Here is a 12,405-nt window from a genome sequence, read left to right on the forward strand (position 1 = left end):
GGCAGCACAGGGGCAGTGTGTCAGGAAAGCTGCATTCTCCTCACAGTTGTGTGCATGTCTAGTCCATGCATGATCTTGCATTAATGGCTTTCCTTCTGTAAAGCAGAGCATGAAAAAGGGTAGTGGTTGCAACCATAGGTCCTGGAGCGTTGAAACATCAACACTTTTGCTACAGGAAACCCTGCAGCATGCTGCAGCTGCAAACATTTGTGTTTTCCTGTTAAAAGGAAGGAAAAAAACCTAAATTCAACTCTTAGGACATATAAAATGTTTTCACACAGTGGAACTGTTAATCCATTTCATGAAGTGAAAATATTCCATAGCACAGACTGGTGCTATGTACCAAGTCTGATATCAAGTATATAAAACATTGTTTTAGAGAGCGCATTAGAACTGACAGCATATTGTTGGCTTAGTGTTCCTCTTACATAATGAAAAGCTTTAGTCAGAAAGTAACCGGTTGGTTCGTTGTGACTATGTTGCTGTGCACAGTTGATTCCCCTGATTCTGCTGCGGCCTCATAGCTTGACCAGTTTGCAAGTGACAAAATAACCATGGCAAAAGTGAAGCCTGGTTGAAGCAAGTTGTATTTTATTAATGCAAGCACATCCAGTCAAACACGGAATATCCTGCTTTATGGTACAGCTTTATAGTTAGCGTTTCAGCTCAGAATCGCAAACCACGGCATTGAAGAAACGTATCAAACCGAGGGAGGAGAAATAAAAAGGAACCAATGTCGATACTGCATTGATTTCAAGTATATACTAGGACTGATTGACCAGTGAAGTGCACATTCATGTGAAAGCTTTTCGTTATACATTTACAGAAAGTGTTCTAAAATTGCATTTCAAATATATATATTTTTTTCCTTAAATCTTAAGCATCCCTTTTAAACTTCAGTTACATAAACAAGCTGATATACAATCCCTCTTATAGTGTCCGGCAATGTTACTAGCTAGAACATCTCTGAAAGTGCAAAACACTGTAATAATACAGTATAAATATTCTTACTCTAATCCAGAGCTGAAGGTCAGTACCTCAGCACAGGAAAAATAGCAGCAGATCATAAGAATTATCCCTTCCCATTTTCTGGGCTGTTCTTGTTAACAGTTGGTATTCCACTTCTTCCTCCTTCATGACATTACTTGCTTTTGTTTTCTCTTTGTCAATGCTATGGGAATAGCAAAATGTTGATTTATCTCCCTTCCTTACCTCAACTTATTCCTCGAAGTATTTGTCAAGAGGGGAGCTGAACAGGGAGAGAGGGAAGGCTTAATTTTTTACCGTAGTACAGCGCCAACACAGCAAATAACTTCTACTGAGTGATCGCAGATGCTACATGAAATAGCTGTAGGCACTCAGCAAGAAGAGTCTACTGGACTGCAATAAACCAGACCCTCAGTCCAGCAAGTCTTGCCCCTTCTGCAACAGAAGGCGGAACAAGATAAATCCCATCTGCTTAGAATGGATCATTTTTAAAGAAGCTTGTGCAGAGGTCCCCTGCAAGGTCCTGGGAGGCTGTAACCACTAAAGACTCTAGAGTGCCTTGTTTAAATAAGAAATAACAAAAATATTCTTTTATATATGTCTGGGTCAAGTTGTTATGAGTTATTATATCCAGCTCTCAAGCCTCGAGAGAACAATTAGTGGAAAGGACAGTAGATATTCATGGGTAGTTTTGTTCATTACACAAAATAGTTTTTAATCTGAGGTTTTTCTCTTTAATTCAGAGGTCAGGTGAGAAATTAAATCCCGAACTGTGTATTTCTTCCTGGAAATGAATACCTTGAGTCTTAGCATAACATCAGCTCCTCAGGTGCTCACTTGGATAGCCAAATTAGATGTAAACTCAAGACTAAAAGGGTAAATTAGAGAGAACTGGCATCAACCTGTTCACAGATTGCCTCCAATTTTGGTGCTGACCTGGGTCCAAAGGTCTGACCAATTCCTCTTGGTGTTTTCCCTTAGATCCCAGTTAATCATGGCTTGCAAAATACTACAAAAGGCTTTATAGCAGTAGTTGGTCGTTGCTTCAATTGTCTGTTAAGTGCAGACTATTCAAAGGAACCAAGGGAATGAAATGACCAGTTCAGTGGTGATGAACTCTTCTTAAGCTTCTTTGGAAACTTTAGCCTTAAGTTCAAAGTGGACATCTGAGTTCACTTCCCTCTCTCGAGCTCATGTATGATTATTATTTTCCAAAAACTGTTTTCAAAGAAAGTATTAAGCCTGTTTTGCAGAGATAATCTAGGTTAGACATCCTTCTCCTCAACAAAAGAAAAAAATCCCTGATTGTTTTTTTTTCAAAAGGAAAACACAAACTATTCTGACAGCCAGAATTTAAAGGATAGTTCCCAGAAGTATTAAAACGTAGACAGGTGTGCATCTTCACACATGCACACACACATACTCGCACACAAACACACATCCCCCAGCAGTTACCCCATCTCATCTCTTTAAATCATGTAACAAAAATATGTTTGCTGCACCATCAATGTTACAGGCAGGTATACTCTACTTCATGTGCCATATTCTCCGTTTCATTTAAAAAGTACATTGTAGCTGGTTTCGAGACATCCATATCTTTATTTTCTTTACTTCCAGTCCAGCGTAACAGAAGGTACACTAAAGGATGTCAGTACCTTGTAAGGCACTATATTCTGATGTAGGAGAGGAACATGCTTACTGCAGATGTCTGAGGCCTCGACTCTATAAACACTGACTGACAGATGTGAAGAGTACCGCTGATTTGAAGGAAACCCTTCACTCCAAAGCTAGAGAGACACGCTGAGTGTTCTGCAGGATACCGGTCCAATGGAGTATTTAGCCTGAACGCTGTCTTTAGTTGGGATGTGTGTTTTTAATTTGTGTTGATTTTGGTGGAAGTAATAAAAAATAAAAATTTGGATGCTGATAGAATAAGATCTCCCCAGGGATACTGTCTCCCATGATACATTTCATCTCTGAGAACAGGGCCCTGCCCTTATTGAAAATAAAAAAAAAACCCAAAACCCTTCACTTAAGTGCCTTAAGGTTGACATGTGAAATATTTACCACGTTTGATTTCATAAAAGATACTGTATATACAAAACAGACCTCAGCCAGTGAGGCCTTTCTTAGCTCAGTCCAAGTCTTTCAGGCTGTAAAAACACGTTCATTCCATGTGCTTCAAAGTCTGCAGATCGGATCCACAAAGTCTCAGGCTCTGTTAAGCAGAGTTGTCCTGGAAGTAATAAAAAAATAAAATCGTCTTTTCTGTCACAATGAAGTTTTGCAGTTTTGGTAAAGGTTGGCAACAGAGTTCTATCTTGCATCATTAGCTGGAAGCCTTCAAGGCACAAATCTTTTTCAAGTGCTATAAACTGGACTACATCAATGAATTCCAATAAGGATGCTGACTTTAAATTAAATGAGGAGTTAACTTCCATAACATTACTTCAGGTCTTTCAGATGTGCTCAGGCAAATAATGTACATTCCTCTTATCTATTCCTCTTATCTATTGCTTGCCAAACAGCATTGGATTTAAAGCAAGGTACCTTACATAGGTGTTACAAGGACAAAGCTTATGTGGACCTCCTAAGAAACATTGGGATCGCTAGGAAACAGTGTCTCACCTAGGATAATACAGGAATCATGTAGCTCAACTGCAGCTCATGACATACAGGGTTCTTCATTCTTGATCTGGTACAGGTATGTCAAATCTAAATGTTTAACGTGATTTACAAAGGTCTAAATCTCTGTCTGCCTTAGTAATAGAAAAAATCTCATTCAAATTAATTGATTTCATAATTTATATGGAAGGGCTGCTTCCCCTTCTTGGGAGAGAGGAGGAGTCCTTGACACTTTCTCCCTTCGGAGTAGGCTGAAAATTAGAGTATTCATTGAAAATTCCATCCTTTGATAAGACTTGTAAGAATGCAGCTATGGTAAATGAAAGCACCTTCTCAGTATCTCTACACATGTGTTCCCCTGAGAAAATAATTCTTTAGGTTTGTATGCTGAAGAAAAAAACAACTATATTTGGGCCAAGATGGTTTTCAGTTGGGTATGCAAATAGGAGGAAAGTGATGAACATGTGCCTGTGTATGTCTGCAAAAAGATTCACTTTCTGAGGAAGCTTCATACCTGAGTGTTTTCCAGCTGTCTTTTTCCATGTGGTTTTCTGGACCTTCACTTTCAAAGGATGCAATGAACAGAGCTAGTAATTAAAAGAATAACAATCAGATATATGGGTTCTTTAACTGAAGGAAAAAATAAAATCAGAAGTTAAACTGTAGCAGGTATAACTTAGCAGAGTTCATGATGAAGTCTGTGCTCATCAGAAGCTGATATGGAAGTGATAATACATACCTATCATTTTTTGTAATGTAAATTTTATTCATCTACTTATTCTAAATGCATTTCAACAAGTAGGAAGAGTCACTATAATGTTCAGTAAAGGATTTTACCTTCTTCACTGTAAATGGGTGCTGTCAGCAGGTAGCTCTGAATCTTCTTGTCCTTTTCAAAAGGGCATTCAACTTGCTTCCATGTCAGGAAATCATGAATCTGTCTTGAAATCTCCCAGAACTTCTGCATGACATAATTAAAAGAATATTATTAAAAACATATTTGTTTTCCTTCAAATATTAGTTATTTTGTTGCAATCTCAGAGCCTCTCAGTCCTGTTCTTATTCATGTTTCCTCTCTTGTTATCACTTGGTGTTCTTCCTTGTTACCCTGACTTCTCATTGCTCCCTTCATCTCCCCCTCTTGCTCCTAGTTCTTCATCTGTGTTTAGAATAGCATATCCCTACTCAACTGCCTGATCTTTTCATTCAATTCTTTTCAGCATCAACCTTTTCTTGATAAACAATGGTGTTACTGCCCTGCTTTCTGGGTCATATCTCTAAATGAGCCTGGGAGTGGAACCGGTCAGCAAATAGCTTTTACATACTTATTACAATTCCAACCTTCAACTTAAATGAGATGTGACATATCTGACTTCTTCAGAAAGCACTTCTTAAATTTAAGAAATAATCAAAATAACATGTAGTTTCTATAGATATCCTTTCCTTCCTAGAATTTTAATAAGTATGTAATTACTTAGAATTTGTCTTGTCTGTTCTCTGTGTCCCCCTTCCTTACCCAGCTTTGATAATGGCAAAAAACTTCAAAAGCACTTTTGAAATGCTGTGGAGTTTTGGATGTGTATTTTTAACAAGGTCAAGTGCCAGGTCCTGTGCTTGGGCCATAACAACCCCAGATAATCCTCCAGGCTGGGGCAGAGGGGCTGGAAAGCTGTCTGAAGGGAAACAACCTGGGGGATGTTGGTGACAGTGTCTGAACATCAGCCAACAGCATGTCCAGGTGGCCAAAAAGGCCAGCGGTATCCTGGTTTGTATCAGCACTGGTGTGGCCAGCAGGACCAGGGCAGTGATTCTCTGTACTCAGCACTGGTGAGGCTACACTTTGAGTGCTGTGTTCAGTGTTGGTACCCTCACTGCAAGAAAGACATTGAGGGGCTGGTGCGTATCCAGAACCAGGCACCAGAGGTGGGGAAGGGTCTGGAGCACAAGCCTGATGGGGAGCAGCTGAGGGAGCTGGGAGTGTTCAGTCTGGAGGAGGCTGAGGGGAGACATCATCACTCTCTGTAACTACCTGACAGGAAGCTGTAGTAAGGTGGGGGTCAGTCTCTTCTCCTCAGTAATGAATGACAGGACAAGAGGAAATGGGCTCAAGTGGCAGCTGAAGAGGTTTAGATTGGATGTTAGGAAAAGTTTTTCCCTGCAAGGGTTGATAGACACTGTCCTGGGGAGATGGTGGAGTCCCCATCCCTGGAGAGGTACTGCAAAGCTGTGTAGCTGAGGTACTGAAGGACATGGGTTAGTGATGGGCTTGACAGTACGAGGTTAGTGGTTGGATCTATGAAACAGCATTATTAGCTGGGGAGAGAGAATGCAGAACACCCTTGAAGATCTGCTACATACTACTTGCTCTCTGTGTATAGCATTTGTAGCTAGCTAACCTAATGAGGTTAAATCAGCTAATGCTCATGATTTAGGGTGATGTTACCCATTACAACGTGATCAGGTGTGATCACTTGCTGCCACAGAAAAGCTCACTTTTCATTCTTTACTGCCTTTTGCATCCCCCAATCCTTTTGAACATAAGGCAAAGTACATGGCTGAGGAGTGGTTATTTTTTTTGTCATCACATGTGGTACCTTAAAATTCCTACACTTCTTGATTTCAAGTTCTTTCCTTTATTTTAAATGCTGCATGAGTACAGCATTCCTTCAAGACATGTCCCTTTCTAATTTGCTCACATTGGACTATTTTAGTACTACTTGACTAATTTCTAATGCTGGGCATGGGCTACTAAACTTCTTATTTTCTTCTGAATAGTTTCATGCATCACTTCTGGTAACAAATTAACGAATTGGTTCTGCTTATGTGAATTTTGTTTTGCAGTACATCTGCCCCATGTCATGTAAAACTTAACAAAAACAATCTCTATTTCAGGACATTTAAAAAGAAATATTTTAAGTGAAGGCAATTACATTCCAGCAGTTCTAGAGGTTTTCTTTTGTATGTGTGACTGTAGGTCTGCTGGATATGTAATATAAACCTGGCAACTGCTAGCTGTCACACAAACTTGATGAAATCCTTTCCCCTAGATGAAGATTTCACTTTATGTCCATATCACAGCAATGCTGAAGGAATTGGTAACATAATGAGCTTCAAGTTCAAAACTGGCCAATATTTGTACTGTATGATGTTTAGTTTTAGGCACTACAGTTTCTATAACAGCAAAGTTCTACCTTGAAGTTTATCTGCCCGTTGGGCAAGCGGTTTGTGTGTATTTTGTGCAGGAAGTAGATATCTTTAATAAAGAGGTTGAAAACCGGGATGACTATTTTCTCTCGGTTGCTGTTGGCAGTCTGAGATCGCTGTGCTGCTCCTTGCAGGGCTGTGCGGTAATTACAGAAGTTGCTGGATGGATCCATGTGATGCTGGTTTTATAAGGGAAGAAAAGGCAATCAAATGACTTTCTAAGAAACATCAAAAGGCATGTTTTAACCATCAAAGAGCTCAGTCTTTATGAATTTGTTGGGCCCCCTTTTACACTTCAAGACAGAGCTCATACTGATCAGGTCTGGATTTGGGTCTTTCTAACGATGTTGTTGGAAAGAAGGGTTCTGTTCTGGCTTTTCATCTGCTTCACCTTTGTTGCTTGAAATTATGTTTCAAGACTGAAAGGAAATGATAAGTGACTACTGAGAGAAAACTCCAACTTGGTGTCACCAATCTTTCTGCTGAGGACTTCACTTGAGTTTTGTTTTTCCGTAGATCTCCACCAGATGGAGTACTCCAATTAGTTTTAAGGGCAGCAGATTAGCATTCACTTGAGTAGAACCGGGAAAAAAATATGCTAGGAAGAAATAACTTAAAGGAAACTTGCATCCACTTTTCTTCACGGGCAAGTAGGGAGTTTGAAATTCAGGAAATGCTCTCCCTGATATTGATATCTCCCTGATGCTGACCACTGATAGAAGTGCCTCAGTGATCCCTGATTTAGTTTCATCCAAGCCCCTCCTGTGGAACTCTGATTTGGTGGATTTCTATATAAAGAGTAAACTTCATACATACCTCTAAGACATCAAATTTGGCTGTTTTGACTTTGGACCAAGTTTTCTTTAGCCGTGCCACAGGACTCAAGTTCATGCCAGCTGAATGGAGAGAGATGAGACAAAGAAGGAAACAACTGAGTCAAAAAAATACAGGACTAAAATAACCATGTGTGTATGCAGCAGCCTCACACATTTTGGAAGGCATTTCAGCTTGATAAAAAAAATTGTAGCTACACCCTGCCACACATCAACCTGCCATGGGTACATCCTGCCCCTGTAGGATTATGCACGCAGATGTGGTCAGCCAGCTTAGGGCAAATATGAGCATAGTGTCACGAGTCAGGTTGTAAAATGGAGTGCCTTTTGTCACCTGTGTTAAGGATACTCACAGATAATGGCCATCATTGAGTTGAAGTTTCCAATATTGAAGCATTCTCTTGCCACATCAATGAAAAATTCCACCATTCTTGTACGCTGCTTTTTCTTCACAACCTGAAAACAAAACCACAATCTGTTAAGACGGAAGGGATGAATTTTGGATGGGATGTTCAGTAAGAGGCATTGTAACAGGTTGGTTGAATAGGCAATTTCAAGACTTTATCCAGCTAAATCTTATGATGACACAGGCCTGGAAGAATACGTTAAGATCAATTCTTAATAAATAAATATTTGGGGCTACTAACAAGTGCTTGTCCAGTTGTGAGGGAGTGTAAACTTATGTTTATGTACAAAGTTCCATGTCTTGAAGAATCTTGTATAAACAGGCTTTCAGGAATTTCAGCAACTTTCAGCAATTTCCTGTTACTAGAAAAGGGGAATAACATGAAGCTGCTATCAGGGTACATGCCAAAAATTTAAACCTCTGAAGAAGGGTGAAAGCAGTGGGCAGACTTAAGCCCAGTGGCATGTAATCAAAGTGTGAGGGAGAACAATTGCTGTGTCTCCATTTTCTTGTTTTACTGTATATACTCCCAAATGACCTTTTGAGAGCAGCCAGTGATGCTGATAGTTCCCACTCACACAAACATGCAAAGGACCTAGCAAGTGATGTTGAACATCTGCTTTGTGGATTGTTTTATAAATGGCAAATCAAAATGAATACATTGCATTGTCTCCAAGCTTTTTTTCTAAAAGCCATCAGTCTTTTCCTTTCTTTTAAGCTAGTAGTATTGCCTAGTTTACAGTCATTCATCAAAATCTTTCCCATATTTAGATCTAGAGCTTGGTGTAGTTTATATAAAAATGGCTCCTGAGCAGTGACTCCAGACTACTTCACCAGGGAATTCCCTTTTTTCTATTTAAAAGAAAAACAACTCACTCTCCCTAAATACTTCAGTTTTTGTGTCATATCAAAAGAAAAACGGTTCAGTGATCAGTGCCTTAGCTCAGCCCTTTGTTTGACTGATTTACTAAATGTATTAGCCACAGCAGCCAGCTCTGGAAGACATCTTAGTGTGGTCTTTTTGAAATAAGTTTCTGGGAGAGCAGAAAATCTTAGGAGGTGAGGATCAACATATCAGACCTTATGAAACTGCAGGAGGCATCTGGATTTCCACAGGAGGGCTACTGACAAAGCAGGAATAGAGAGAAAATTTCCCATTGCTAGAATTGGTGCATATTAATAAGAATCTGGTAAGAGAATACACATTAAGGGGAAAAAAAGGGCGTATTCTGGGGCAGTATACCATACATTCTTTGCTTATTATGATAGAAGTTACTTTAACAGCTAATAAGCCTGTTCTCCTTTATTTTAACCTTTCCAGTAGTCCACTTTCTTTCTGGACTTGTGCAGAAAGTTTATTTGTGACTTTTCTACAACAGAAATGGATATATGGCAGTGCCAACCGTACCTAAATGCAGTGGAAGGACAGCTGTTTATTGGTAAATCTGCATTTAGAGAATGAGAATTTGAGTGTAAAGCCAAAAGGGCTTCTAACTCAAGCTCAAGTTCCATTTCACTGCATGACTAATGCTACAGAAGCTACACAAAGCTAGAGAATAAATGCAAAGCCAAACATAGCCGTGAACTCTTAATCATATAAGCATGCATATCATTTAATACTTGAGTAATGCTATTATCTTTAATTGCACTGCTAATGTTTAAATCTCTTAGACCACTGCCTGTCTTTTGTCCTTAAGGGCCACGATCACTTTGCAATCTTGTTTTCTACAAATACCTACCCGACAAATCTCTGTAGCCACCAGCATGCTGAGACAATTGAACCAATTGTCATAGGCCTCCAAATTATAGGTTTTGGTCACATCGCCTCGGCACTGTAAAATAAAAGGTCTCCTGTTAATCCTATTCTGTATCGTGATGAAGTCAACATACAGAAGGAGAAACTTATTTTCCATGTCTCGATTAAAATCTTGTTGGGTGTTTAACATCTGAGCTTAAAGAAGGTTAGAACATGTCAGCCCTTGTTGCACAGGGTATATTTGAATTGTGGAGGTTCTCTGCTCTGATTATTCTGTTTCTTTTTCCCCTCTGTACCCCTTCCTCTACCTTGTGATTATCCAGGGAGTCCATGTGGCTGACAATCTGCATCAGATCCTCTGGGTAAATGTTGCTCACCCTTTCCTGTGTTTGGAGAGATAAGAGATGTCACTGTACAGACAAAAAGGGAGTTCAGTGAAAAAAAAGCCACATCAATGGTGACAAGAATGGTCTTGATTACAACTTAGTATTTCTGATTAAAACATTGAAGACTTTCAATGAAGTCATTGCAAAATTCTCATTGATAACTATATTGATATTCAGTAAATGGAAAAATGAAGTAACTCATACAAATCATCGCCTCACCAGTTCAATGTATGTCAGCTGCTGTGCCAAGATCAGAGGGTCACAGCAGACACTCAGGATGTCCTTCTGAGTTGACTGTGGCTTGGTTTTGAGGATGGTGCCTTTGTCGGTAACAGGTTGCCGGAATTTCTCTCTGATTTCCTGGTATTGGCTCCGTGCAGAGAGGGCCATCAGGAGGTTCTGTGTCATCTGGCTAATGATCTTTTTCACTGTTCCATTTTCCTAAGCAAATGGCAGAAACAATGACTGCTAAAACCTTTAGCACTTGCAGATACAGACAGACAAAGAACTTCTGACTGGGAAAAAGAAATGCTTAGTATCCATTTTCTTTCGTTTTATCTGAGATGATTATCCCATGTTAAATGAACTCATCCTAACTGCCCACATGACTTCATAATGACATTGTTATGCCTGCCTGCCTTCCCAGCTCTGTTTCACTTGCTGGGCTGGTCTGCTCCTTGTGACAGATTTTGCCATTAAAAAAAAAAAACATCAAGGGCATCTATGTAAACACCTTAGAAAGGAGTACAGTGAGAAAGGCAGTCTAGTTGCAAGTGCAAGGCTTCTTGGATCCTCTATGTACTGAGTGCCAAAAAGCTCCTTCTCATTCTCAGACCCACTGATGACAAAGTATCCAGCCCAGGCAGAATCCAGGGAATTCACATTGAGTCAAGGAATATATCCCTAAAATACCCTGGCTTGGCTTTGAACAACTATAGCATCCAAAGATTTAGGTAAAAGCACAAGACACATTATGTTCTTGGACATCCTTTTTGGTTATCAGGTGCAGATTTTAAATATAGCATCTATAAGGATTCATACTGGTGAAACTACAGAAATATAATCCATCCCCTTAGTGTTTTGACAACTAAGGCAAGCTGAATTCTTTCTGACATGGATTGTTTGTGTCCTATAGATATATCTCAGAGATGAACCCTGAAGAGTTAACTGGATCACCTTCCTACTTTTCTGTGCTTTGTTACTGCTTTAAATGACCCGGGTTCTCCAACTCCATTCTTCCTGCTGCTGGCAAAACCAGCAAATTCTACCACAGACAATCTTTCTCTTTCCTACACAATTGTTGTCTTGCCTTCATGCAAATTATTTCTCTTGAAGTTAGCCGCGAGGTTAACCGTTAGTTTACAGCCTGCTGTGATGGTTTCTGCCAGTCAACTGGATACACTCAGCAGAGCTCCAATGAGCCTGGGATTGCTCAAAGAAGCCACTAATGTGCAATGATGACTGAAATTATGTAGCAGATGTGAGAGCCCACAACTACCAAAGACTTGTATATTGCATGCTACAATTAAGCAGTAATAGTGTCAGAATGTTGCTTTACAAGGCAATAACCTGACTCCCAAATGAAATCAAACGAAAAGCTAAAGGCAGTGTAGCTCATCTTGAGGCAACTGGAATGCCACTGAACAGCAGCTGCCTGGAGCCATTTCTAATATTGTGCTACAAGTGTTAAGAAATGCCAAGGGAGCATAGAGGTAGGGAGAGCACTAAACTAAAGCTCTAATCCTGCTCTCTGGTGTGCCGAGCTCTCTATCGTACATCATTTGATTTTGGTTGCCTGACTTATCCCTGTGTCTGGGAGGAAGCAGACCTTCTAGACATGGATCACAGAGAATAAAACTGAAAGGCAGGTGTGAGTATCACAGATACTATGTGAAAGTCAACACAAGCTGCAGTAATGCAAGGAACTACATCTTATTATGATATTGTGACTTTATTAGCATTTTAATACTTAGCTACTAAGTAGACAGATGCCCTTAGAGTTTTTACAGCCTCCCTTCATTTACTAGTCTTACCCTACATTTTCTGACCACTAAGTGTACAATTTCCTGACCACTAAGTGTCCTTGTTTGAGTTCAAAAAAATCACTTCTACTTCATTTGGGATGTGCCCTTGGCTGTAGCTATAGCTATTTGGTATGCTATCTGAGAGCAGTAGGACAAGCACTTGACTGCTTTGTGCGAGTTCAGT

The 12,405-nt window shown here is 39.8% G+C and overlaps 1 protein-coding gene across 3 annotated transcripts in view; it reads right to left on the bottom strand.

The window, feature by feature from the left end:
- Positions 1-569: 569 nt before the first annotated feature.
- RASGEF1A (RasGEF domain family member 1A) overlaps positions 570-12,405 on the bottom strand; it is a 54,969-nt gene continuing 43,133 nt past the window's right edge. For all 3 annotated transcript variants that reach the window (XM_062001721.1, XM_062001720.1, XM_062001722.1), the window contains exons 5-13: positions 10,417-10,638; positions 10,120-10,194; positions 9,795-9,887; positions 8,003-8,105; positions 7,633-7,712; positions 6,804-6,995; positions 4,450-4,573; positions 4,127-4,199; positions 570-3,223 (exon numbers count right to left, since the gene is read on the bottom strand). In XM_062001721.1, the coding sequence (XP_061857705.1) occupies positions 3,199-3,223; positions 4,127-4,199; positions 4,450-4,573; positions 6,804-6,995; positions 7,633-7,712; positions 8,003-8,105; positions 9,795-9,887; positions 10,120-10,194; positions 10,417-10,638 (987 nt within the window). In that variant the 3' untranslated portion in view covers positions 570-3,198. The remainder of the gene's footprint in view (positions 3,224-4,126; positions 4,200-4,449; positions 4,574-6,803; positions 6,996-7,632; positions 7,713-8,002; positions 8,106-9,794; positions 9,888-10,119; positions 10,195-10,416; positions 10,639-12,405) is intronic.

The sequence above is a fragment of the Colius striatus genome, chromosome 8 (genome assembly GCF_028858725.1).
Source record: "Colius striatus isolate bColStr4 chromosome 8, bColStr4.1.hap1, whole genome shotgun sequence".
NCBI lineage: Eukaryota > Metazoa > Chordata > Aves > Coliiformes > Coliidae > Colius > Colius striatus.